Here is a 24,717-nt window from a genome sequence, read left to right on the forward strand (position 1 = left end):
GCTTAGCAGGGAGCTTGCTTCCCCCGACTCCTGCCTGCCTCTGCCTACTTGTGATTTCTGTCTGTCAAATAAACAAATAAAATCTTAAAAAAAGAAAAAAAGATAAATATAGGGAAAAGGCACCATCTGGTAGAGCTTCTGGTAATGTTTTTTAAAGGAGGTAATCTCCACTGACAGGGGGTATTTTCCCCTCTTTCTGTCTGAAATGCAGCCAGTGTGGCTGGAGTTGCCATAGTCAGATGACCACCAGGAGGCAACCTGAGGTTGGAACACAATTTCCTGCAGACATTGGCACAGAGATGGTGAATCACCCTCAAGGAACTCCCAGACAGCCATGTAAAGACATTTGTTACTCACTATAGGTATCTGTCATTCAGTATAGGTAGAGCAACAGAAATCTGTGTGTGGTACAGACAACAGCCATCCTTAACAGGTCCACAGGTAGTGTGCAAGCAGGAAAAGGTTTCCTGGAAGAGAGGATGTGACAGGTCCAAGGTGGTCAGAAAGACAAGAGGTCACTCAACCTCTCCAACACATCCAATGACAAGACCCTCCCTTTACTGTTGGCTTGCTTCTTTTCTGGGGCCATTTCAGCCAGAAAACTACTCTGTAGATGGATCTGAAGTCATTGGTCTTTTTTTACATTGTGGAATTACCTGTGATGATTCTTTTTTTTTCTTTTATAAGATTTATTTCAGAGAAAGAGGGAGTGAGCACAAGTGGGAGGGGCAGAAGGAGAGGAAAAGAATCTTAAAAACACACTCCAGGGACACCTGGGTGGCTCAGTTGGTTGGATGACTGCCTTCGTGTCAGGTCATGATCCCGGAGTCTGGGGATCGAGTCCTTCATTGGGCTCCCAGCTCCATGGGGAGTCTGCTTCTCCCTCTGACCTTCTCCTCGCTCATGCTCTCTCTCTCAAATAAATAAATAAAATCTTTAAAAACAAAACAAAACAAAAAAACAAAAAAACCCCACACACTCCAAACTCTAGCATGGAGCCTGACTGGGGGGGCTCAATTTCACCACCATGAGAATTATGACCTGAGCTGAAATCAACAGTTAGGACACTTAACCCACTGAGTGACTCAGGCACATCTATCTGTGATGTTTTTTTGTTTTTGTTTAAAGATTTTTATTTATTTATTTTATTTATTTTTTTTAAAAAGATTTTATTTATTTATTTGACAAAGAGAAATCACAAGTAGATGGAGAGGCAGGCAGAGAGACAGAGAGGGAAGCAGGCTCCCCGCTGAGCAGAGAGCCCGATGCGGAACTTGATCCCAGGACCCCGAGATCATGACCCGAGCCGAAGGCAGCGGCTCAACCCACTGAGCCACCCAGACGCCCCTAAAGATTTTTATTTATTTGACAGCGAGAGAGCAAGTGCACAAGCAGTGAGAACAGCTGGCAGAGAGGAAGGCTCCTCGCTGAGCAGGGAGCCCAATGTGGGGCTCGATTCCAGGACCCTGGGACCATAACCTAAGCTGAAGGTTGACGCTCAACCGACTTGAGCCATGCAGGCAACCCCTATCTGTGATGTTTCTAATGAAACTTCTCTGTTTCCTTTATACTTCATAGGTGGTCATAGGTCATTTGCACAATGGCCACAATAACTACCTTTTTTTCATGCCATTACATAGTGATGACATGACTCTGGACTTACTGCTCTGGCCAATGGCATAAGAGCAAAAACCAAGAGGTTTGAAAAATACATGTGTGTAAAGGCTTGCTCTCTTACTGCTCTTGGGTTCTCTTGGGCCATCACTATGTGAATAAGCCTAGGCCATCCTTCTGGATCACAAGAGACATGTGACCAAAGTCATCCTCACTGACACAAAGCCAACTGCCAGTTATACAAGTGAGACCACCCCCAGGCCATCCAGTTCCAGCTGAGCAGACCCAGACCAGAACTACCACCCAGATTCCCCAAAAAATCATGAGAAAATCAAATCAGTACATTGTAAACCTTTAACTTACATAAGGTTATATGTCAATTACATCCCCATAAACCTGGGGAGAAAAGAATCATGAGAAATACTTGTTTTAAGCTACTAAATTGTGATGTTTGTTGTAACTGTTTGTTATACAGCAAAGCTTACTCATACACTCCTATACAGACAGAACTCCATAATTCCCTCAGGTCTTCTTCATACTCTCTATCAGAAGGGTAGCCAAGATCAAGGCTGCTCTGGTTTGCCCACTCTCAGGTTTATCAACAATCCCCTGAAATAAGACCCCCCAGAACTAAATGCCATATCCTGAGCATACCCTGCCTTGGCCTTCTTCCTCTGGTTACTATACTCCTATCACGCAGTTCGCCTTCATTATAGACTTTGGACAGCCATGGCATCCTGACACACAGTAGGATCTTTCACATGGCCTAATAAATACTCTGTACTTCTGTCATCAGGTTTTTATAATTTCTAATTGTGGTTAAATACATATTAACATAAAATTTACCATCATAACCATTTTTAAATGTATACTTTGGTGGCACTAAGATCATTCATATTGTTGCACAACCATCCTCACCATTCATCTGCCCAACTCTTTTTACCTTGTAAAACTCAAACTCTGGATCCATTAGACAACATCCTATACCCCTCAACCCCCAGCAACCACCAGTCTACTTTGTCTCTAAAAGTTTACTCTAGGTAGACTACCTCATATAACTGGAATCACATAATACCATACTTTTGTGACTGGCTTATTTTACCTAGTATCAGGTCTTTAAGGGTCACCCATGTTGTAGCATGTGTCAAAATTTCCTTCCCTATTAAGGCTGAATAACATTCCATTGTACATAGACACCACAGTTTGCTTGTCCATTCATCCGTCCATGGACACTTGGGTTGCTTCACATCTTAACCACTGTGAATGATGTTATGCACATGGGTGTACAAATTAGTTTTTTTTAATCAAAGTTTGTTTATTTATTTTTTTAAAAAGATTTTATTTATTTATTTGACAGAGAGAAATCACAAGTAGTTGGAGAGGCAGGCAGAGAGAGAGAGAGGAGGAAGCAGGCTCCCTGCTGAGCAGAGAGCCCGATGCGGGGCTCGATCCCAGGACCCTGAGATCATGACCCGAGCCGAAGGCAGCGGCTTAACCCACTGAGCCACCCAGGCGCCCCATCAAAGTTTAAAATTTTCCTCTAATAAATGTCATTTAACTTGGGCACTTATTTACCAGTTGAGATCTTTTTCAATATTTATTCACTATTTGTACCAGCTTCCTATCAGTTACAAACTTGATCAGCACGCTATGTCTTCAAGACAAAATAACTAACTTACAATATTATATTGTTACCAAATGCACATACAGAGTCTGAACGGACCAAATCTCAAGGCCAGCAACCAACTGTTCATAGGTTAGGCACCCAGCACAATTAGTCATCAATAAATATTTAGATAATGTTCTTTATAAACCCATATACCAATTGTCTTTCCCTGTGTCCAGAGGCCATTTGTTTAATAAAATGTTCTAGTACTTCACTATCAGGCTTACCTTTGACAGTTGGGACAACTGTTGCATGTCGCCCATCTTGGGGCATCTCCCTTTGCTTCATAATGCCTCAAGATTTTACTGAGAGTATATGGGGATATAGCATGGTCACCTGCTAGTTTTCTCAGACCACAGCGATATAATTCAGATGGATTAGGAGAACAAAGCTGTTCTGAGAAGTGAGTATTTTACCTTCCCTGACCCTGCTTTTTCCAAATAGGTTCCTCTCCCAACCCCACAGCTAGGTCTTTGATAAAAGGAGGAATATAACAGAGGTATTGAGTAGTTCATGTTTTTACTATCAGATTATTCTCTATTTACCCTAAGTACCTCTTGATATATTTTTAAGAATTCTTTTGGGGGTGTCTGGGTGGCTCAGTCGTTGAGCGTCTCCCTTTGGCTTGGGTCAAAATCTCTGGGTCCTGGGATCAAGCCCCAAATTGGGCTCCCTCCTCAGCAGGAGCCTGCTTCTCCCCTCTCCCACTCTCCCTGCTTGTGTTCCCTCTCTCGCTGTGTCTCTGTCAAGTGAATAAATTAACATCTTTAAAAAAAATTGTTTTTAAATTAACTGCATGTTTTTTAAGTGTCATTACTTGTTCTGAGATTGTGTCTCCCTGATCCTATTAGAAGCATCCAGCTCTTCAGAAGCTTGCAGATGGATAGAGTGTGGGTGGTTCCAGCCAAGCTATTTAAAAATGTATCTATAATAGTTTGCCCTGTAACTATTCTTTTTTAAATTACAAATTATGCTTTCTATTTTTCAGTGTCAGGTTTTAAAAAGAGCCATTAGGGATTTCTATAGACAAAGTTACTGCCTTGTAATACTATCTCTACCCTGCAAGTCACACAAATGCAGTCCAATGATTTTCAGCTGAAGTTTTGTTTTGTTTTGTTTTGTTTTTGTTTTTAAAGATTTTATTTATTTGACAAAAAGAGAAAGAGAGCACATAAGCAGGGGGAAGGGCAGATGGGGAGAGAGAAGCAGAGGGAGCAGAAAGCCTGATGTGGGGCTCCATCCCAGGACTCTGGGATCATGACCTGAGCTGAAGGCAGACACTTAGCCAACTAAGCCATTCAAGCACCCCTCAGCTAAAGTATTAAATCATTAGTTCGGGGCGCCTGGGTGGCTCAGTGGGTTAAAGCCTCTGCCTTCGGCTCAGGTCATGATCCCAGGGTCATGGGATCGAGCCCCGCATCGGGCTCTCTGCTCAGCGGGTAGCCTGCTTCCTCATCTCTCTCTGCCTGCTTCTCTGCCTACTTGTGATCTCTGTCTGTCAAATAAATAAATAAAATCTTTAAAAAAAAAAAAAAATAAATAAATCATTAGTTCAATGGGGTAAAGGAAACTCCTAAAGAAATGGGTGTTTACAAAGTTTCTAGAAAAACATATCAGAACATTTTTTTAAATTAAAAAAAAAATTTTTTTATTTATTTGACAGGGATCACAAGTAGGCAGAGAGAGAAGAGGAAGCAGGCTCCCTGCTAAGCAGAGAGCCCGATGTGGGGCTCGATCCCAAGACTTTGGGATCATGACCTGAGCTGAAGGCAGAGGTTTTAACCCACTGAGCCACCCAGGTGCCCCAATAAATAAAAAATCTTAAAAAAAAAAATAATAAACTGTATACAAAAAGGTAAAAAATAAAATTAAACAGGTCCAAAGGAAGTAGAAATGTAAAACATTCAAAACCTCAAACTGCAATTGTGCAACTATCTTATGCTATGTATTCAAGGCATCATGGCCAACAACCCAACAGTACGGGTCATAAATACTTCAGCTACCTGGTATTTGTCAAATACTATTAAAACGTTGCAACATCCAAGGGCCAATTTTCATTCTCATCCCACTTTGATGCTGACAGCAGCAGCATCTGATACAGCATGTTCGAGTCTCTTTGAAACACTCTTTAACTTCCAGAACACAAATTTCTCCTGTTATTGTCTCTGGTTACTTCTCAGTCCACTCTGCTAGCTTCTCCTGATAATGACTGTGGTAACCATGATGATCCTAGTTAGTCTTATGGCTTAAATATATATACTGTCTATTTTCTGAGGGCTCCCAAAGGTTTTAGCAAGTCCTCTTTTTTTTTTTTTTTTAAGATTTTGTTTGTTTATTTGACAGAGAGAGATCACAAGTAAGCAGAGAGAGAAAGAGGGGTAAGCAGGCTCCCCACTGAGCCGAGAGCCCGATGTGGGGCTTGATCCCAGAACCCTGAGATCATGACCTGAGCCGAAGGCAGAGGTTTAACCCACTGAGCCACCCAGGCGCCCCGCAAGTCCTCTTTCTTAAGCTTCAGACTTGTTTAAGCAACTGCCTATCAGATACTTCTACTTGGGATTTTTTAAAGTAGGCTCCAAACCCTGTGTGGAGCCCAGTGCAGGGCTTGAATTCATTACCTTGAGATCAAGACCTGAGCTGACGGGGCGCCTGGGTGGCTCAGTGGGTTAGGCCGCTGCCTTCGGCTCGGGTCATGATCTCAGCGTCCTGGGATCGAGCCCCGCATCGGGCTCTCTGCTCAGCGGGGAGCCTGCTTCCTCCTCTCTCTCTGCCTGCCTCTCTGCCTACTTGTGATCTCTGTCTGTCAAATAAATAAATAAAATCTTTAAAAAAAAAAAAAAAAAAAAAAAAAAAAAAAAAAAAAAAAGACCTGAGCTGACATCAAGAGTCAGATCCTCAGATCCTGAGCCCCCCAGGTGCCCCAGATGTTTATATTAACAGGCATCCCAAACTTAAAATGTCCAGAATTAAGCTTCTGGAATCCCCCATCCCCCACCAAACTTGCTCTTCCCACAATGGCTTCATCTCAGAAACTGGTAACACAAAATTTCGAACAGTGCAACTTAAAATCTTGGAGTAATCCTTGATTCTTATTTTTCCTCTCCCACTTCACTTTTGATCCATTAACAAATCTTGCTGGCTCTCTACCTTTAAAATATATCCTGAATCCAAGCACTTCCCACCACTCGTGGTTGCTATCACCTCAGTTTAAGTCACAACCACCTCTCTTGCCTACACTATTGCAAAAGCTTAACTGACCTCTCAGATTCTACCCTGTCCCTCTACCCCATACTATAACCCAATCTATTCTCAACATAGCACGGAGAGTGACTCAATTAAAATGTAAGTCAGGGGCACCTGGGTGGCTCAGTAGGTTAAGCCGCTGCCTTCGGCTCAGGTCATGATCTCAGGGTCCTGGGGTCGAGTCCCGCATCGGGCTCTCTGCTCAGCAGGGAGCCTGCTTCCCTCTCTCTCTCTCTCTCTGCCTGCCTCTCTGTCTACTGTGATCTCTCTCTGTCAAATAAATAAATAAATAAAATCTTTAAAAATAAAATAAAATAAAATGTAAGTCAGAGCAACTCACTCCTCTGCCCAAGCTCTCCACAGGCTTCCCATCTCTCTTGGAATAAGTGCCAAAGTCCTTCCACTGACCTACAAGTCCCAGACAATCTGTCCTCATCCCCTTCTTCTTCTTTTTCTTTCTTTTTTTAAGATTTTATTTATTTGAGAGAGAGAGAGAGCATGAGAGGGGAGAAGGTCAGAGGGAGAAGCAGACTCCCCAAGGAGCTGGGAGCCCGATGTGGGACTCCAGGATCATGACCTGAGCTGAAGGCAGCCGCTTAACCAACTGAGACACCCAGGTGCCCCCCTTCTTCTTTTATCTTTCTTACCCTACATTCTATTTTTCTTCCCCTCGCTCACTCTGCTCCAGCCACATGGTTCAGTACTGAATGCATCTCAGACATGCCAGGTATTCTCCAACCAGGGCCTTTGTATTTGCAGTTCCCTTTTCTGTACAGATATCCAATTGGCTTACTCTATCTCTCACTTTCTTCAGGCCTGTACTTAATGTTACTGTATGAGAAACAAGTTATTTCCTATTTTATTCATTGTTGTATCCCCAGTGCCTAGAACAAGGCCTGATATATAGTGGCTGCTCAATAAATATTGCTAAAAATTTTCAGATCTTGTTCCTGCATGGTTAGTTAATAAACCAAGATATATATACTGAACTCATCAAAACTGTATACAATTCAGTGGTGTCTTGTGATTATGTTCACCAATATAATACAGATTACTTATGTCACTAATCTAAGTAGTTTGGAGTAAAATATGATTAAACAGTTCAGGAAAGAAAACAAGCATATGATAACAGAATAGCTTTGCCTGTCACTTGGGATTAGGAAAATGAGAAGCTACTCAGTCTTAAACTACAACTTGACCTGCTAAGAGGGTGCACCCACCTGAACTGTCCCTCCAACTAACATCCCTCCTCCACATAACATGACTCATGCTTTCTAGTCAGCTCCATCCCCCTGCAGTCAAGTTTCCTCCAACAGAGACGCGTACTGTATGGAAAGGGCCTTGTGACCTCAATGACCCAGCACTAAGAGATTATGCTCAAATACCAGCAGACAACTGTGAAGGGAAGGCAAGTGAGAGGAGACTCAAACAGGTGACAGTTCCTAAGGACCCACTCTGCCTGCAGTGAAGCCTGCCCACCCCCACAGCCAGTCCATCACTACACTTCACCAACTGGACTCAATGTCCCTGAAATTCACCCACTGCTCTGGTTCCTGAACACAAACCTAATGTTTCTCCTGGTCCTGACCATTTCCTTCCCTAGACTTTAAGTGCCCCTAGGATAAAGCCCAAATTCTTTGATGAGGTTCAGAAAGCATCTCCCAGTATGAGTGGGCCCCTTCTTCAACTCTCTACCTGATCACTTTCCCCTTACACTGGATTTAACATGCTAGCAGCTACCATATCTAACTCCTTTAGTCTTGGTCTGAGATTTTGGTCCAAGCTGTCTGCTGTGCTTGAAACAATCTTTCTTGACTTACTCAGGCTAACTCTTTAAGGTCTCCCCTCAAACACCACTTCTTTAGAGGCCCATGCCTAGGCTGGGTTAAGCGATTCAGCTCACAGTTCACACAGCAGCCTGGGCTTTGGTTTTCAAAGTGCCCATCACACTTCACTGGGATCACCTACGTAGTGTTTGTCACGATAGCAGGATCTTGCCTATCTCTTATACAATGCTGTCACTAGCACAAAACACAGTGGTTGACACGAAGTAGGTGCTCAGTAATGACTGAAGAATGAACCTAGGAATGAGTAAGTTCGAGAATGAATGAATCAGGAAGTCAGGTTAAAGCCTATCTAGGTGGTGCACTGACAAGAAGGCAACAACTTTTCCTGCCTAATTCCTTATTTGTGTTTCTAATTTTAAATAAATATATTTTTTAAAGATTTTATTTATTTATTTGAGAGAGAGACAGTGAGAGAGAGCATGAAAGGGGAGAAGGTCAGAAGGAGAAGCAAAGTCCCTGTGGAGGTGGGAGCCCAATACGGGACTTGACCCCGGGACTCCGGAATCAGGACCTGAGCCAAAGGCAGTCACCCAAACAACCAAACCACCCAGGTGCCCTAAAATAAATATTTCAAAAATTACTTAAAATATTTAAAAATCTTATGAGTATAAGCTACTTTGCTCTTTTTTTCCCCTTTTCTTTGAAGTAACCTCTATGGCCAACATGGGGCTTGAACTCACGACCCCCAGATCAATAGTCACACGCTCTACAATGCAGGTCCAGGCACTCCAATTACAAGCTACTTTGAAAGATGCCCCAAAACTGATACTGTGGAGAAGTATCAGTGCCTAGGAGAAGGGCACTTGTGACTGAAAACCCAGGGGCAAAAGGATCTATATAACATGAGACCATAATTCTTGGGCATGATAAAAGAGATAAAACTGTGAAAGCCAATTTTAATTGTTGTTTCGCAAAACTCAGGGCCTGTTGCGGAAATAAGCAGGAATGCCTTCTATGTGGCCTTCAACATCAGTCAGGTATCAAGAATTAATTAGGATGATGCATCTAATTGTCCCCCAGCCTGCCTTTTGGCACCCCGACATCTGGAATTGAACCAGTGTGGCAGACAGGCTGTCAATGTCAGAAGAGAAGAGTCAGACCCAAAGAGTAAAGGCAACCACACCCCCCATCATCAGAGCCTGGGCAGGAGAGGAAAGGGGACAGCGGGGGTGGGGTGAGGTATTGGCCTGCAGCCTGAGTTTGAAACTGCATGTCCATAGCCAAAGGAATGAATACCTACAGCAACAGCATGAATGCTTTCAGCAGCACTGCTTTCAGACAGATTGAAAGTGTATCTTTAACTGCATTTATGTTACCACTGAAAAAGCCAAACTAAAGAAGCAGGTGTTGAGTTTTACAAATTAGTTATGATAAATGTTTTGGTCCCTGGGTTTCAAAGATGCAGAGGCTCTCTGGAGAAGGTTTCTTCATTTTCCTAGGATTTGTTTATTTTAACAGTGCCTCCACTGATCCAGCGACATGGTCACAGATCCCTGCCCTCTCATTGAGAGCAAAACCACCAATAGGACAAAGGAAAGAAATGCTATTCCCTCAGCTCTACAAGCTGACATGGTGGTAAATTGTTAGGCAGCTACCACAGGATGAGAGCATACCCAGCGCTGACCAAAGATGCCAGTTCCCTGTCCCCCTGCCCAGTCCGCACTGTCCGCACTGTCAGGCACTAATGAAAGACCTAACGACCTGTCCAATGAGGCAAAAGTACCCAAAGTACAAAAGGGTTGTACTAAATTGGGTCATAAAGAAAAAATTTAACACCCACAGAAGTATCTAGATTGCCTTTAGGTCTAAAAGTTAGCTTCAGCTGATGATTACAGTAGGAAAAAGTACTTACTTACCCACTATATTAATTTTTCATTGCTTTTGAAAATCCGGCAATAACAATTTTTTCCCCCCTAAGACTTCTTTAAAAATGAGTTCCACATTGACATCCCTCTGAAAATTCCATCCTCAGCTGTACTCTCTACCGGAGCAATGTTAAATAATCCTTCAATTTCACTATAACCTTCATGCAAACATTCCTAACTTCCAATTTCCAGCCTCAACAACTTGTTCCAGCTGTAGCTCTACTAAATGTATCTGTATCTACTAGAAATCCTCACTGAGTGACCTACCAGCTGCTCCCATCCTGAACTGTCTTTCCTCTCAAACACGAACCTCATTATATCACTCCCACCCCTTTTAATGGCACACTATTCAGTCACCAGAGTTCTCTTCTCATTTGCTCCCCAATATTTAGAAGGGCCACAATGAGTCAGGCATTGTGCCAAGAGGTGGGCACAGAGCAGTGATCCAGACAGGCGAGGTCCCTGGAGTTTAGTTTCCATTTTCCTCCTACATCCACAGCTGAATACCAGGACTGATTCGACACAGGAACACAATGAGTGGTCAGAGATCTTTTACTGTGGCAGGCACGTGAACAAAGACTCTGCCTTTACTTTTAAACCACTGAGGTAAAGCACATTTGGCCATGATGCATGTGAAACAGTCAACCCTAGAGGGAAGAGTATTACATACTTTCGTTTTGATCTAGGGCCCAAGAAAGAAGAGGGCGAGTTTTTAATGATGATAAATGTTTTTCAATGTGCACACCTAATTTACCTAGTTTTCCAAGTGCTTTCAATCTTCTACTTGGATAAAAAATACTCCTCTTCTGAGAAAACTGGTATTTCTGTGGCAGAAAGAGACAGTCTAGAGGGTCACCCATCTGCTTTCCTTCTGGATTTCAGGTATAGGACACCCCCCACCTTTTAAAAGATTTTACTTTTGAGTAATCTCCATACCCAACATGGGGCTTGAACTCACTGAGATCAAGAATCATATGCTCTACCAACTGAGCCAGCCAGGCACCCCTTGGACATAGGACATTCATAGGGCACTCTGGAGCACAACAACACAACAGCTCTGACTGGCATTCTCTACTCTGTGTTCCATGGCCTCTGGTCACCAAAAAGATTAAGTATTAAGTAGTTACTGGTGACTGGAAACGCCCAATGCCCTTCACAAGCATCTCCTTCGCATATGCAGCAAACTGCTTACTAGCTAGGCCATGACCACATTCAGCTGTGATTTCATTTAACAATCTTCTAGCTGCTCAATGTATATCTAAAATAATCTCATCTCAGGTCTTTGCCACACTATCCTCTTTCTTCTTTTATTTTTTATAATTTATAATTTTATACATTAATGTATAATGAAGGAGGCTGGTTATAAAATAAAATGAATATGAGACATGCATTCCTGAAACAGCCATTCGTTTTATGTTTTAGGATTTTCTGATTATTGTTTAAATAAATACAATGTCTTGTCCGCCACTGAGACTCTAAGCTCTTTTGGGACCAGGACTGGGTTTTATACAGTATTAAGGAGATAATAAGTCTCAAAAATTTCACACTTCAAGGTATTTTGGTAACATATCCAGAAGACTTTGGAAATTACTTAGACATTTAAATGTTTTTTGATTAACAATCTTAGTATATCAGGGCTATAAAAGAAAGAGAAACAAAGGAAAAGAGAAACAAAGAACATTTTTAAAAACCACCAAGACCAGAAGCAAGTCCCTGCCTGGAGGAATAAAAACAGCCATTTAAACACAATGATTTAATTTTGAAAATAACATCAGATAAGGAATTCTATGTTCATTTTCTCCACTGCTCCAAAATAGAAGCCATTGGCACAGGAATGTCAATGCAAAAGCCTGCAAAGTAACAGGAAATATGACTGATGTCTCTACCACTCCCCTTCTCCCTGACAATCAGAGGATGCCTGACAAGACAAACATTCTATCTCACATGCTCCCAGAGCCACTCCCAGAGAGGCCCCCCAGAGATGATAACCATTTCCTAGCAGTAACCACCATAAGGCTGCAGAAAACATTAACCGCATGGAGCATTCTCTAATATGCTTTAGAACACCGTGCTACAAAAACATCCATCAAAACACACCAAAGATACGCTAAGGGTCGTCAAGATTATCTGTCAACAAGCACCAAACAAACAAACAAACAAAAACCCAAAACAAAACCCCCCTAAAAACAAACAAACAAACAAACAAACCAAGTCTTAGAGGTACTTGGCTGGCTCAGATGGAAGAATATGCAACTTAACCTCAGGGTTTTAAGTTTGAGCCCATGTTGGGTGTAGAGATTACTTAAAAATAAAAAATCCTAATAAAAAAAAATAAGTCTTCAAAAGCCACATATGCTGTGTACAGTGTACCCTTCGATTACACACGTGTAAATTCATTATCTAGGTAACCACATTACTGACTGGTTCGGACACCTGGGATAGGAAACAGCAGTGTGGGTCTTCTGCCAGCCCTCTCCCTCAGCACTTTAATAGAGTCACAGCGTGAGAACGGGTGAGGGCCTGCGAAGAGAAGTGGTCCTGAATCATCTTTTACACCAGCAAAAAACTCTTAGGAAGGTTTGTTTTTTAAAATACATACTCATTGGGGCGCCTGGGTGGCTCAGTTGTTAAGCGGCTGCCTTTGGCTCAGGTCATGATTCCGGGGTCCTGGGATCGAGCCCGCCTTGGGCTCCCTGCTCAGTGGGAAGCCTGGTTCTCCCTCTCCCTTTTCCCCTGCTTGTATTCCCTCTCTTGCTGTGTCTCTGTCAAATAAATACATAAAATCTTTAAAAAAATTATATATAAATGTATGTATATATATATATAAAATGAGTGTGTATATATATACACTCATTATAGGGGCCCTGGGTGGCTCAGTTTAGTGTCCTACTCTTCTTTTTGGCTCAGGGTCCTGAGATCAAGCCCTGTGTAGGGCTCCACGCTCGATGGGGAGTCTGCTTGAGATTCTCTTCTCCTTCTCCCTCTGCCCCCTCTTCCCCTGGTCCCTCTCTCCCCATCTCAAATAAATCATAAACACACACACACTCATTACAGAAAATTACTGTTTTTCTCATTTGTCAAAAGAATTTATTTATTTATTTATTTATTTGACCGAGACTGTGAGAGAGGGAACACAAACAGGGGGAGTGGAAGAGGGAGAAGCAGGTCTCCTGCTGAGTAGGGAGCCCAATGCGGGGCTCGATCCAGGACCCCAGGACCACGACCCAAGCCAAAGGCAGATGCCCAACGACTGAGCCACCCAGGCCCCCTCTCATGTTCTTTTTAAAAGTTTTTATACTTAGTATACTTGTGATCAAACTGTATTCATAGCTTCGTATCCTGATTTTTTTCACGTACCTATTTTGACATAAGCATTTTTCATGTTAACCACAGTTTTTAAGGGTTATGTATTTCATGACTACATGAACCAGCTTTTCATTTCTCTAGTGTTAGACAACTATATTATATTCAATTTACTTTGTTATAAATTACACATTTAGATATTATAGTCCCGAAGTTATATGATTTGCTTAACAGTACCATTCAGTTTCCTTTTTAAGATATTTATTTTTAAGTAATCTCTATACCCAATGTGGGGGTCAAACTCACAACCCTGAGATCTAGAGTCACATGCTCTACCAAATGAGCCAGCCAGGCTCACCAGCATTCTAAGTAAAATATAATTGTGAAAGTAAATAATAAAAGATTTTGAGGTTGTCAAGTGATATGGTAAATCTCAAAGCCAAGTAGAAGTGCTTCCGGTTCTATTTTGGGGTTATCTGCTCTCATGAGAAACTAAGAGTTGACAGTTTGAGAGCAGCACTGTTACCCTCTGCCAGAGAGGAGGACGGCATTTTAGATACTCAGTTCCATTCGTGGCAGGTTTCATTCCTGATACTTCCGGGTACACAGTGGATAGGATAGAAACCCTTATCAAATAACTGTGAGGTGGCAGGAGTGGGAGGGTAGAGGGGGGATGGGAGGAAGGAGAGCAATTTCTGTCTATGCTGGGTCCCAAAAAGTGTGGCCTTGTGTCACTGGCTACTCTGAGAAATGCCAGTATCTAGGACAAAGGTAACTCTCCTACTTGCAACTCTTTCCTTCTAAGAGAAGGACCTAAAGAACAGAGTTTGCGTGTATTCAAGTAATGCAGGAATATTCACCTTTTCCTTCGTAATGGTTAATCTCTATTGTCTGGGTGTTTATTCCCATCACTGTGAGACAGAAATATTTACTTCATTTCTCATTTCTTTTCTCTCAGTTTAAAGAGATAATACTTCAGTGAGCTCATTCCTGACCTAATGGCTAATTCACAGTAAGTGTTAGTGGAGGAAGTCTTACTGCTTTCATTTTTTTCTCAGTATCTCTTCCCATTCTGACTTTCAGGAGCCCAAGTCTATTTCAAGTGTCTTTCAATCCCCACTTTTTAAAACACCTGGCATTTAAATTTTTCAAGTAATTTGGATATTTGGGCTTTCTTGGAATATAAAGCTGCTACCTTTTAAGAAAAATAATGTCCCCTTACAATACTGTATATGAATTCTCAAAACTAAAACTAACAAAATCTGAATTTTTTTCCTAGATGCTGTCCAGTTCCAACAATGAATTTATCCTGGAGTTGGACCTCCTAAAATAAATATGTGTGAGTGACTTGTCAGACATCAGAAAGGCTCCTCTCCTACTTCTTAGTGGGCTCTGATTGATTCTTAAGTTTTCTGAACACCAACATCTGTGTTACAACTTATGTCAGCTGGCACTGCATCTCCAGCTCATTCTCCTCTTACCATGTAACTAGAAAATCAGTTCAGTGAAAGTAGATCCTGTTAGCATTACTGGTTTATCTGGTATGTTGGCCTGTTAAATACTGTTGATTACTTTATTACAGGTCAGATTTGATAACTGCCTTCAGCTGCCCTAGAAAACGGAGTGGATATTAAGTAATTATTGGTGAAAAGTTTCATTGCTATAGCGACAAAGAAACACTTCTAGAGTCGTTGAGTCCATCTTTCTCTTTTGAAAGCAAGTGACTTTCTGATTATAGGAGCTCAAAAATTGCACACCCATCAATGGAGCACACTCTTCACCTTCATACAGTATCTCCTTCAACTGCTCATTCAAGAAAGTATTTTCACTTACATTCAAAGCAGCCTCCCAGGTCCAAAGACAGTAATTGTTCCCTTCCATCTTACCTTGATTTTGGCCTACTAGTCTGTCTTCTATCTGGGCCAGCACTAAGGTAACGAGGGTTTCTATAAAGAATTCAGTGATCTTCATAAAGCTTTCTGACAGGATTTGATTAACAGTGCCAATTTCCCCCACAGATTACAAACACTTTTGATAATACTGCATTATATCTCTTAAGGTATTTGTACAAAATATTTCCACAGATTAAAGAAAAACCAATAAAATGTATAGCCACATTAAAGATATGGTATGGCATTGATTTATGAACCTCAGACAAAATTCTATTACTTAAATTAATCTGACCTATTATTATCACCATACTTTTTCATTTTTTTTTTTTAAAGATTTTATTTATTTATTTGACAGAGAGAGATCACAGGTAGATAGAGAGGCTGGCAGAGAGAGAGAGAGAGGGAAACAGGCTCCCTGCCGAGCAGCCGAGCAGAGAGCCCGATGTGGGACTCGATCCCAGGACCCTGAGATCTTGACCTGAGCCGAAGGCAGCGGCTTAACCCACTGAGCCACCCAGGCGCCCTTCATTTTTTTTTTAAAGATTTTTTTATTTGGGCGCCTGGGTGGCTCAGGTCATGGTCTCAGTCAGGGTCCTTGGATTGAGGCCTGCATCAGGCTCTCTGGTCAGCAGGGAGGCTGCTACCCACCTCCCTACCTGCTTCTCTGCCTACTTGTGATCCCTCGCTCTGTCAAATAAATAAATAAAATCTTAAAAAAAGAAAAAAAGAAAAGAAAGTGAAGAACATCTCTTTAAAAAAAAAAATAAAGATTTCTTATTTATTTACTTGAGAGAGAGAGAGCTGGAGCAGGATGAGGGTCAAAGAGAGCAGGGACTCTGAATCATGACCTGAGCTGACAGCAGATGCCTAACCAACTGGGCCACCCATGTGCCCCTAACATCACCATTCTTTAAAGGTATCTTATCACTCTGAGGGGGAAAGAAACCTGCTGCAAAATCAAATATACATTGAAAATTAGTTGTTGTTGTTGTTTAACTTATTTATTTGTTAGAGAGAGAGAGCGAGAGCACAAGCAGGCAGAGGCAGAGGGAGAAGCAGACTCCCTGCTGAGCAAGGGGCGGGGAAATAGGACTCAATCCTTGGGCCCTGGGATCATGACCTGAGCAAAAGGCAGCTGCTTAACCTACTGAGCCACCCAGGCGTCCTTGAAGATTAGTTTTATCAGAAAGAAAGAAAGAGGGAGGGAGGGAGGAGTATTATCAGAAGAAAGAGGAAGGAAGGAAGGAAATTAGTTTTATCAAGCTAGTAAGAAGTTGATTTTACTGATTAGAATCAGGGACCATCTTTTTAAAAATTATACACTTCTTTTTACCATACTACAAATCTTTGTCTTCTTTTTGGCGCGGGAGGTGGGGGGGTGGGGAGAGGCGGGGGAGGGCTGTCATTCCTAATCCTGCTACTAGCGGATCCTAGTAAGACTTACAGCAATTTTCCCAGCAAATAAAAATAACTGATCAGACCCAGATCGATCATTCCACAGGAAAAGTAGAGCAACCAGGTGGTAAGAGAAAACCTGACAACAGAATTTTTATCCGTAAAATGGGGAGCCCACCAACAGAACTGTCTGCTGAAAATTTTCACCTCTATAGTCCAGTCTTTAAAATTCCTAGTCCAAAACCAGTACTTCTCCACATTTTTCTGTAAAATGGATGGCCTTAATTGAAACTCTTTTGTTCCCTGGGTGTATATAGCTTTTCAGAAGAAGAGGAGTTTCCTTATGAAGAATCAATCTAGCTTCCCCAACACAACCATCTTCTCCATATCGCAGTAACATGTCTTAAGTGTTCTTTATAATTTAAACAGCTCTTCCCTTCAAGTGAAGGTTCATACACCTTCTGAGACTGTGCCCCAGAGTTTACAAAGAAGACTGGGCCGTGCCCCAACTCGGTTCTGGATACTCAAAAGGACACCCACTTTCTTCTATAAGATGAGATATATATATATATATCTCCTTTCTTGCTGTCTAGCCAACGCAGCTTTAAACTTTTCCATTCGTCTCCCATTCTTCAGATTCTGCTGCAGTTTGGGAGGTAAACTCCTCACACAACCATTCACAAGTCCTGATCTCCCCGCCCCCATTTCCTTCCTCCCCATTCATGTGATAACGTCTTGATGGGAACACCTTACCTCACCTTTTGTCTCCGCTAGTCCTTCTGCTTCCTTCCTGAGCCTCGAAGCTAGACCAGGGCCACTAAAGACGTGGCCTGTGGGCATTCGGTGACTGGCAGAGCCACTCGCACTCTCTGGAGTGTCCCTTCTCCTATCTACCACCGGAACCCTCTTTCCTTAAATAAAGATTTACCCTCTAAAAGTCCCATCTCCCTCTGAAAGACGATGGACCAGCGCCCTTTGTCTGAAGCTTCCACACCTCCCATCCTTGTCCACAAAGCGTCAGTCCACACAGGTAGGGTCTGCTCGGGGCAGGACAGGGGAGCCTAGGTTTCCGCGTCCCGTAAAGGGATGAGTTATGGCCGAGGTCCTTCCAGGAGCTAAAATTCTACAATTACACGACAAATCTATAGGTCCTATTTCTGAGGCTGGGAGGACCAACTCCGGGGCGACCCCCCAACTCGGCGACCGCGCTGGCAGTTAGAACGGCCCCCTCCAGCCCCGGCTCTGAGCAGCCCCGCCTCCGACTTCGGGCGCCGGGCCGCGGAGGAGGCCCGGTCAACGCCCGCTGGCTGCCGCGCCATGCCCTCCTTCATCCTCACCCGCCGCCGCGGGCCCGCCTCTCACCTGGCATGCTGGCATCGCCCGTCCCGCGCTGCACTGGAGACCATGGGTCTAGACCGGTTTCGGCCACCACCCGCCCGCCAAGAGGGAGGCTGGCGGGGACGCACGGGCCCCGTAGTCCAACGCAGAGGAACCGGGTACGCGCCGCCTGGTTTCTAAGGAACCGGGAGCTCTGGAAAGGGAGGGGCGGGACGGCTGGAGGTCTGCGCATGCTCCATGTAGGGGGTGGACCTGCGCTGGGAGGGGCCGTGATCGAAGATTGCGCATGCTCGCACGTTAGGGGTGGACATTAAGTGGGTTAGCCGAGGGGTTGGTCCTTTATTTCCGGCGGTGGAGGCGGCCGGCCAAATGTATAATAGCCTCTGCTTCTTTTTTTTTTTTTTTTAAGATTTTATTTATTTATTTGACAGAGATTACAAGTAGGCAGAGAGGCAGGCAGAGAGAGAGGAGGAAGCAGGCTCCCTGCTGAGCAGAGCGCCCGATGCGGGGCTCCATCCCAGGACCCTGAGATTATGACCTGAGCCGAAGGCAGTGGCTTAACCCACTGAGCCACCCAGGCGCCCCAATAGCCTCTACTTCTTTAGGGCCCTTCCATCCCGCATCAGTAATAAGGAGGTTCTGGGAACTGTAGTGGGCCTTGGTCTGGAGCTAAGGAGGGACTGGTGTTGGACCCAACTGTTGTTGTAGAACGGTAGTTCTCTTGAACTCGCCGGACTTCTTGGCCTCCTGATTCCTGCGAGAATGACTCTCTTCTGTATTCTGGTGCCTGTCTGGGCTTTTCTTCTCTGCATGTTCTTTGGTTATTCCTTAAATTTAGTGCACCTACTGTGACCTCAGTCTCTCAGCTCTCTTTACTGGAATCTGTCTCCCCAAGTAAATACCATTTTGTAACAAGACTGCTCTTTACTTCACCATTACTCTGTCTGCCAGAGTAATGAAACGTGTCACCTATAATCCTTAGCTATGTTAAGTAGGCTATGTTGCAGAGGTAGGATTAGGGGTTATTTAGGCAGGGGGAGCCTCTCCTCTGCTATTGACTCCTGGTGAGAGTCTGGACCCCCCACTCAGCTAGTATTAGAACGGTGTGCTAGCCATCATTCCAGAGCAGCTTGTGATGACAGAACATGTCAGTTGAGCTGAGGCTATTGTTCTTGCTGAGAACTGGTGGCCAGCAATGCTATCCCTGGTTTGGAGGGAGACAGGACTTCCTGCCACTGCTGCCACCTTAGGAGCATAGAAGTCTCCAAGAGTGATGGGTAACCTCTAATCTCCCTCTTATGAGGTTTTAATCCCCTTAATCTTTTCCCCCGATTCTGAACAGCCATGCAGACTCAAAATGCTCTCGTGTTTGATGTTTCTTACCATCTCAAGATTCATTCCGGAACAGGGTTTTTCAACAGGGGCACTGTTGACATTCTGAGCCTGATAGGTCTTTGTTGTGAGGTGCTGTCTATGCATTGTAGGATGTTTATAGCATCCCTGGCCTACCAAAAATATCTTGAGTCATTGCCAAATGTTCCCGGGGGGGGGGGGGGGGCGCCAAAATCACTCCCTGTAGAAACCACTAGTCTAGAGAGAAATTAAAGGTATTCTGGCTTTATGGAACCAGGACTTTTTGCTTAACATTCCATTCCTTCCTCTTCAGTGTTCCCTAAGAGAGTCCTGTCGAGTAATAGTTCTATAAAATAACCAGGTGAAGCACACATGTACTATATATCCCTCTATGTCAAGCCTCCCCTACATGTGCTATAATTCTCTGTCTCCACGGGGTAGAATTAGTCACTTAAAAAAAAATTTTATTAACATGTGTATTATTAGCCCCAGGGGTACAGGTCTGTGAATCGCCAGGTTTACACACTTCATAGCACATACCTTCCCCAATGTCTATAACCCCACCACTCTCTCCCCCCACCCCCCCAACCCTGTTTGTTTTGTGAGATTAAGAGATTAAGAGTCTCTTATGGTTTGTCTCTCTCCTGATCCCATCTTGTTTCACTTATTCTTTTCCTACCCAAATCACATTTTAAGGGTGGGGAAACTGGAGCTGAGAAAGGTTAATTTTCCAGTTACCCAGTTAGTAAACAGCAGAACCAGGATTTTGAGCATGAGTACTTTCTCTTCAGACTGACAAGAAGCTAACTTCAATTAAGCCTCAGAAGCCCTCTGACTGTCCAGTGTTTGGGATGTGTGTGTTTGGACTACATTAAAATCTTATTCTGAGGGGCTCCTGGGTGGCTCAGTTGTTAAGCATCTGCCTTTGGCTCAGGTGAGTGATCCCAGGGTCCTGGGATCGAGCCCCACATCGGACTCTCTTCTTCCTCTCTCATTTCCCCTGCTTGTGTTCCCTCTTTCGCTGTCAAATAAAATCTTAAAAAAAAAAAATCTCATTTGGAGGACAGAAGGACTTGTGACCACCTTTTTGAAAGTGAATTTTCTCCTTTTTCTTTGTCTCAGAAGGAAGCTGTTTGCAGGGAGAGAGCTGAAGCCCAAGCACCTATCCTCTTTCGGTTCTCACAAACACCTGAAGTCTTGAGGGTCCCTGAGGGGTACCAGGGGCCTGGGAACTTGAGAGGTGCGCTGAGTAAGGGCCAGACCCCCAGGACAGAGCGAGCCACACAAGGGGTGCCAACCCCAGTAAGACTCAAAGCAGAGACCAGACACTCATGACTACTCATGGATGTGTATTTTAATAAAAATAATTCTGTCAAAATACAACAGGAGTTTTTTCATCTCTCAAGTACAATTTAATAGGATGTTTTGTGTTAGATTTCTCTCTAAACCCTCCCACACCCACAAGTTTCATGCTAATGCCAAGTAACTTGCAAGGACAAAGGCAGAACCAGTGTGCACAATGTGGAGGACATCTGTTTCAGCTGTAGTTACTAATGGAGGAAAACCCTATGCAAAGAGGCGGCACCTGAGGCATCCAGAGTCCATGAACTGGCCACAGGTCTGGTGCACAGGACCGGTGGTCAAGTAGGGCTCTGCTGCCTGGCTGCCACATGGCATGCATACCTGAGTTGTGTGCAACCAAAGGAACTTTCAGCTCTGACAGTTCTCTGCCTCATCTTCTTTGTGCTTGCTTAAGGGGTAGGAAGGCGCTGGGTGGGCTGGGCAGTCCCCCCTTCACCATCTCTTGGTGTCCCTGTTCTGGCGGCCTACCCCCAGCCACAGATTCATGTGGGTAAGGATCAGAGGTTCTGGCTTTCTTTGCAGGGTCTGCCAGGGTCCACTCTGGAAGGAGTGACCATTTGGTGGCACAAGGGGGAAAGGTAAATAGGGAAGGCTGGTCCCCCAGGGCTGGACAACCCAACAGAGCCAGGTCTTCTTCCTGTCCCCTTAGGTCAGGTCCAGCCCTTCACTGGGGCTCCTCCCAGGTGCCTTCCCCACTGTTGGCTCCCGAAAGCAGGCTGGTAGGACTGGGTGTGCATAAGGGGCTCCTCTGGCTGGCAGGCAGCCCTGAACTATCAGCAAGATAGTGGACTCAAGCAGCTTGGTTTTGGTCCTCTCCACGGCTTGTGGGGCAAAGGCTTATGTCCCAAAGGCAAGCTGTCCAACTGGGACAGAGAGCCCCTCTGGAGAGGAACAGAGTAAACAACTTGGACTCAGCTGAAACAGTGAGATAAGGCACAGAAAATGGGGAGGTGGCCATGGGTACTGAGAGTGAGCCAGGAGGACACCCAACCCCAAGCAGCACATAGCTGTCCCAGACCCTCTTGGGCCCTCTCTCAGACGCTCCACAACTCAAGCCCATGCACCCGTCCCCATCCCTGACACACCCCTGAAAGTACCAGCTGCTCAGACACTGCTGGGGGCCTCACCAGCCTAAGCCCTCACCTGCCATTTAGCTTCAGGACTGAACAGTGTTGCACAACCCCCAGGGATGAGTTAGTCCAAGCTCTGTCACTAATTTGCTGTGTGACTTTGGCTAAGTCATTTAATCTTCTGGGCCTGTTTCCATATCTATAAAGGAGAGGACTGGTGGAGTAGATGTTCTCTGAACCCCACTCCAGCTGCAAAAGCCTCTGGTTTCCCAATCCTGCTCAGCTCTGGCCATTTTAGGAGCTTGATGTTTCCAACCTCTGGGTTTGGGAGCTAAACATCCTCAGCCTTGCACAGGATGAGTTTCCTTTACAGACATGACAACACCTCCCCAACAGGCCACAGTCTGGGGTGCCAGCTGGAGCCCTGGTAGGGACCAAGAAAAAGCAGCAGCTCGTAGGATCATGTCCCAAGGCAGAACTCTGGGAGAGCACAGGGTGAGGGCTCCAACCCCGTCACCAGCAGTTGGTCCAACTCAATCACTTTTCCTGTCCAGCTGTGAGCCCGTCAGGCAATGAGTATCTCAGGCTGTACCACCATGCCTGTGTCCACTGCCAAAGAGCAAGAGCTTACCCAGCCCCTGCCCAGGCATGGACTAGAAGTTCAATTTCTGGCCTTGCCCCTTTGCAAGGACTGCCTGTGTGCTCCCTCTCACTGAAGCAGGTAGGGAAATCGCGACCCCTCCTGGTGCTCCTCTGGGTAGGCCTCCTCCCTTCTTCCTCCTGGGCAGTCAGTCCTCTCCACGGATGGCCTGTCCAAGTCCTAGCAGTCAACTCAGCCCTTCCTCTCCTGATTCCCTGATTGCAGTACCAGGACTGTTTTTGCCCCACCAGCTGGGAGGATCCATCTGAAACAGTTGGTGGGACACCTGCAGAGCCCATGAGGTCCCTTCCTCTGGCCAGCAAATACTCATAATAGTCTTTTCTAAGAGTGGCCGGGGCCAAGCTGCAGGGAGCTGCGTGGCACAGCTGCAGTGAAGCCTGACCTAGTAGGTCAAGAGTTCCATCCCCTCCAGCAACCGGCAGCCCAAGAATCTGCCTCCACAAAGTCCTAGCTTCTCAAGAGAAAGCACTGATTCCATGAGAGCTGTGCAGAGACGGTGAAGATCCAGGCAGAAAGAAGGCAGCCCCTGTACTCAAGGACTTCTGTCCTGGAATGGACACACATCCTCCCCGCAGCCTGACACACAGCAGCTCTTGGGTCAAAGGCAGGTAGTTTCCAGGCAATCAATTTAGAGTAAATGAATTATTTGGCCATCTTAACGACAAGGGAAAATAGGATGTTGAAAGGGAGAGAAAGGAAGGGGCAAGGCAGGCAGTGAGAGGCAGGGTAGAATGGTAGATAATGTGCTGGCCAAGGACTCCCTACTCCCTTGCTTTGCTGAATAGCCCGGGGCCAACTCATGCCTTCTCTGAAGCCTCAGCCCTGTAGTTCTCCGCTCAGCCCAGCTCTCAGGGGCCTGGGGACCCACACCTCTCAGCTGCTAACCAACGTAGCCTGATCTGCCCACTAACTGGCCCCCAGTGCCTACTGGGCTTCCCTGGGCTGCAGCTGGGCCTGTGGCTCAACAAAGGGGAAGCCTGAAATAAACTTATTACTTGGCTGAGGTGACAGAGATGATTCTTTTTTAATGAGTTGGACTCAAATAAGAACATATGGTGTCTGGACAGCCTCACCCAAGAGGTGCTGGACCACTAACACTACGATAAATACTGTGTCTTTTTTAATATATATATTTATATATATAATCTCATTTTTTTTTTTACTTATGAAAATAATAAGCTATCACCAATTCGGATAGGCTTCATCACTAAATTAGCAGAAACCAGCTCAGCACAAGCTCTCCAGAGATAAATACTGGTGGCTCAGTCAGGAGGAAAAAAAAAAAAAGATTAAAAAACCCAAACCCTCCTCAAAACAAAACCCCCCTTTCAAAGTAGAAGGCGCTACATGAGAGTAACCAGCCAATACTGTGTCAGAGGCCGCTGCACATGAAAGGGAGAGAGAGACTGAGGGCAAGAGTAGGGGAGGAAGGAAAGGAAAAAGGAAAGAAGGAAGGAAGGAAGAAGGAAGGAAGGCGGAGAGGGAGGGATGGCAAGGAAGGGAAGGAAGGGAAGGAAAAGGAAAGGGAGAGGGAAGGAAAAGGAAGACAGGAAAGGAAGACAGGAAAGGGAATGGGGAAGGCCAGGCAGGAGGAATGGACTCTGCCCATGGCTTCTAGGTCCCTCCACCAGATGCCTATGGAGGGCAGGGCTGCTCTAGCTCTGGCTAGAGAGGGGCTGAGAGGGGCCAGGTGGGGCCAGCCAGCGTGGTCAGCTAGTGCAAGTAGTCGTCGACTCTGGCAAAGGAGCAAGATCCCAGGCCCGCTCGGGCCATGAGCCGTAGACATTCAGATGCCTGACCCAGGGCGAGCATCAGAGGGGGCTGCTTTGGCAGGTTCTGAGACTCTGTGGAGGAGAGACAAGGCCTGGTCACTGCTTTGCCCAGGAGTTGGCCTAGATCAAAGCTCCCTTGAGAGCAGAAAGTAGGGGCAGTGGAGAGAATCTCTGGGAACAGTGTTCATGTGTCCCTGTGTCTGTCCCAAGCATCAGTCTATGACCCTGCAGCCATGCCAGGAACCTGAGGACCTTAGTTCTCTTCAGAGCCATGAGCTGGCCAGGCCCACAGTCATCGGCCAGGGTCTGTCATGATCTAGCCAGCCAACTCAGCTG

At 44.9% G+C, this 24,717-nt stretch overlaps 2 protein-coding genes across 8 annotated transcripts in view; both read right to left on the reverse strand.

Annotated features, from left to right (window-relative positions):
* The window catches only part of GFOD2 (glucose-fructose oxidoreductase domain containing 2), a 35,007-nt gene extending 16,597 nt beyond the window's left edge, over positions 1-18,410 (reverse strand). For 2 of the 4 annotated variants that reach the window (XM_045076188.1, XM_004744438.3), the window contains exons 1-2: positions 18,188-18,315; positions 358-467 (exon numbers count right to left, since the gene is read on the reverse strand). Coding sequence is in view for 1 of the 4 variants with exons in the window: in XM_004744440.2 (XP_004744497.1) it covers positions 18,188-18,395 (208 nt within the window). In the remaining 3 variants the exon portion in view is untranslated. Of the gene's footprint in view, positions 1-357; positions 468-18,187 lie in introns of all 4 variants that reach the window. The other 2 variants (XM_004744440.2, XM_004744437.3) reach the window with 2 other exon arrangements.
* A 2,442-nt stretch (positions 18,411-20,852) lies between these two features.
* RANBP10 (RAN binding protein 10) overlaps positions 20,853-24,717 on the reverse strand; it is a 69,260-nt gene continuing 65,395 nt past the window's right edge. For all 4 annotated transcript variants that reach the window (XM_004744441.3, XM_013052242.2, XM_045076192.1 and 1 more), the window contains one exon: positions 20,853-24,453. In XM_004744441.3, the coding sequence (XP_004744498.2) occupies positions 24,323-24,453 (131 nt within the window). In that variant the 3' untranslated portion in view covers positions 20,853-24,322. The remainder of the gene's footprint in view (positions 24,454-24,717) is intronic.

The sequence above is a fragment of the Mustela putorius genome, unplaced genomic scaffold, assembly GCF_011764305.1.
Source record: "Mustela putorius furo isolate JIRA1106 unplaced genomic scaffold, ASM1176430v1.1 tig00000174_pilon_pilon_pilon, whole genome shotgun sequence".
NCBI classification, from domain to species: Eukaryota; Metazoa; Chordata; class Mammalia; order Carnivora; family Mustelidae; genus Mustela; species Mustela putorius.